Source organism: Etheostoma spectabile, chromosome 20, assembly GCF_008692095.1.
Source record: "Etheostoma spectabile isolate EspeVRDwgs_2016 chromosome 20, UIUC_Espe_1.0, whole genome shotgun sequence".
Lineage (NCBI taxonomy): Eukaryota > Metazoa > Chordata > Actinopteri > Perciformes > Percidae > Etheostoma > Etheostoma spectabile.
The window spans coordinates 12,588,474-12,591,311 of NC_045752.1; the positions used below are offsets into that span (position 1 = coordinate 12,588,474).

Sequence of the window (2,838 nt, forward strand, 5' to 3'; positions counted from 1 at the left end):
GGTAACAGGGGCTATGACCTATTACAGTGAAGATGAAAAATGACTGATTGGGTTCACTCAGAGCAGTGAATGACATCACTTGTATGGCATATGGACATCTGGGAATGCATAAATTACCTCATAAAAATACATTCACACACGTCATACCTTGGTGGCAGGGGTCCACACAGTGCTGCACAGCAGTTAGTGAATATATTGCCATGGCTGTAGGGGTTATAGTTGTCTTTCCCTCTTTTAGAAGACCATGAACCTTTTATCTGGAAGAGACCGCACAACATAGATAAATATCTCAAGTGTCACTGGAAGACAAAACAAGACTGTGTGGAACACAGGGATTATGTTTGGGTATTGTGGTCTAGTCTAGGACTAAACATGTGTCTAACAAGCTTGTTGTTAGACAAATAATATAAACACAAGAACTACCTTGGGATTACTTGTAAAACTAGACACAGGCATGAAGAGAAAATGTAGACTGACACTGAAAAACCCATCATAATGCAAACAAATGTCAAAGTAAAATAATATAATAGGATTGTGAGACTATTACTTTTTGATGTTTGTGTTTTATATATCAGTTCAACATTTTTCTGTGCCAATATTTGTTGTTTCAATGCCAAATTTTCTTTTCAATACCACAGGTTACTGTCACTGTTCTAGCTCCATATAAAACCGTTGGAAAAAATGTTTTTCGTGAAGTCCATAGAAAAGGTTAATCATTTGTGAAAACATTTATCATTTTTTTTCTCATTTTGCACAATGTTTTAAGAAAAGTCATGTAATTGCAGCTTTAAAAATACCACCCCTAAAAACAATTGTGACTAACAAAGAACATTATCGCTACTGTTACTAGATCACATTTTTCAAATGATTAACTATAACCAAATCCACAAAGATAGTGTGTAGCAGATTTAGAAAAATCCCATCACTTATAGCAATGTTCCATGCTTTACTTAGGGGGTCTCTTTATCTTGTAGTTGGTATTTTAAGAAACAGTATGTAGCATGATGTCTGGTGTCTATTCATACTCACATCTTCATTGGTGGTCTGGTTGGAGCTGATCAGGTAGGTATGGAAGCCTGAGAGGCCCACTATGGACCACACAGAGAAGAAACACACCACCACCTCCAGCACAGTGACACAATTAAGTCAAGGAATAATTGTTTCACTAAATGTAAGAATGGATTAAATAAAAACTACAGCAACAGACAATATGAATATTTTAACATATCATATATGTGAAAGCCCCCAAACAGAGAGAGAGAGAGAGAGAGAGAGGGAGGGAGAGAGAGAAGAGGGAGGAGAGGGGAGCCGGAGAGATTGGGAGGAGAGGGGAGGTTTTGTTTGTTTTATGGATGAGGTTCTTTTTTTTTTGGAGGAGGGAGCAGAGGAGACCGGGGAGAGGGGACGGATGAGAGGAGGGGAGAAAAGGGGAAGATGGATGGAGAGGAGTGAGCGAGTAAGTTGAGGGAGGGGGAGAGGAGGAGGTCGCAAGAGTGGAGGAGAAGATCGGATGAGATGGGCGAGGAGAGGGAATGGAGTAGAGATGGTAGAGGGGAGAGGGAGAGAAGGGGGGGGGGGGGACGAGGCGAGGAGAGAGAGAGAGAGAGAGAGAAGAGAGGAGAGAGAGAGAGAGGAGGAGAGAGAGAGAGAGAGGAGGAGAGAGAGAGGAGAGAGAGAGAGAGGACAAAATATGGTACAAGTTCTAATAGCTAGCAAATTGACCTATAACTAGGGTTGTCCTGCCTTTGCCAATAGTTTCTAGTAGGAGTGATGGGGGTGGGGGGGGGGGGGGGGTGGGCTACAGTGATTAATTATTCAGCTGTGATAAGGTTGGGTATAAAGCTTTTTTGTATGAAAACATGCAAACGATTAGGACACAGACATAATCAAGCAAATTCCTGCAACACATGCTCTATACTTTTACAGTCCTCTTGTCATGTTTTTCTGCCACAAATGCAATTGCTGCCTTGTTGCCTACATCTGGTCTAGAGTGCAGGATTTGGTAACTGTCAGGCAGACGGCGCGCTGGATCACTGCTGTGCTCTTGTATCGGGCGGTGGCACACAACTTTTTTTAAAGTGCAAACATACTTTAGAGTTTCTTTTCCCAGACATTTTCAGTTAAAGGTGTAAATCCCTGGCGCCAAGATGCTCCTCCATCGACTACGGAACTAAAATCTTTCATTGGGGCGGTTGGATTTATATGTTGATATTTATATCATAATATTCTTTATATTAACTTTTGGAAGAAAACAGGTAGCTAAAATCCGACATCGAGCACCCCCATGTAGCCAAAATGGCATTATCCTCGTTTCATAACACCTCTGCAAAAATTTGACTGAGATTGGCAGTCAAATCAGGTTTCTTGGATCAAAGCATAACATATTCGACTATTCAGGGTCACCACTAGTTCCTGGTTACCAGTTCATTTGGCTGGGACTGCAAGACACTGCTAATTTTCTCTGCTCTACATAAAGCACAAAAACACAGCCACTGTCCAAGAAGAATCCTTAAGCCTCTATAAAAAAAACATTATATTGGTAGGTCAGTATAATATTACATACTCAAAGACAGTCTGTCAAACTGTCATGCCCTCAACTAAATGCCCTCATTCTCCCCTTGTCTCTCTCTCTTTATATCCCTTTGTTTTCTCTCTTCCCAATCTCTTCCTCCTTAGCAAGGACAAAACGTGTCATCATTTACCTAGTACAAAGGACTGCTACGATACTATCGACTGCACTTCCCCTTTATTAAAGTCCCGTAGGACCACAAGCCGTTATCAGCTTGGCTTGGCACACATTTCTTCGGCTTAGAAACAGTTATCTCAGCCATAAAGGGG

The 2,838-nt window shown here is 41.4% G+C and overlaps 2 protein-coding genes across 6 annotated transcripts in view; both read right to left on the reverse strand.

Annotated features, from left to right (window-relative positions):
* Positions 1-2,838, reverse strand: part of LOC116670158 (sodium-dependent lysophosphatidylcholine symporter 1-B) — a 223,924-nt gene that overhangs the window by 87,892 nt on the left and 133,194 nt on the right. The gene's annotated exons all lie outside the window — the stretch shown is intronic.
* LOC116670159 (probable palmitoyltransferase ZDHHC14) overlaps positions 1-2,838 on the reverse strand; it is a 47,134-nt gene that overhangs the window by 8,347 nt on the left and 35,949 nt on the right. For all 5 annotated transcript variants that reach the window (XM_032500547.1, XM_032500544.1, XM_032500548.1 and 2 more), the window contains exons 7-8: positions 1,030-1,132; positions 148-257 (exon numbers count right to left, since the gene is read on the reverse strand). In XM_032500547.1, the coding sequence (XP_032356438.1) occupies positions 148-257; positions 1,030-1,132 (213 nt within the window). The remainder of the gene's footprint in view (positions 1-147; positions 258-1,029; positions 1,133-2,838) is intronic.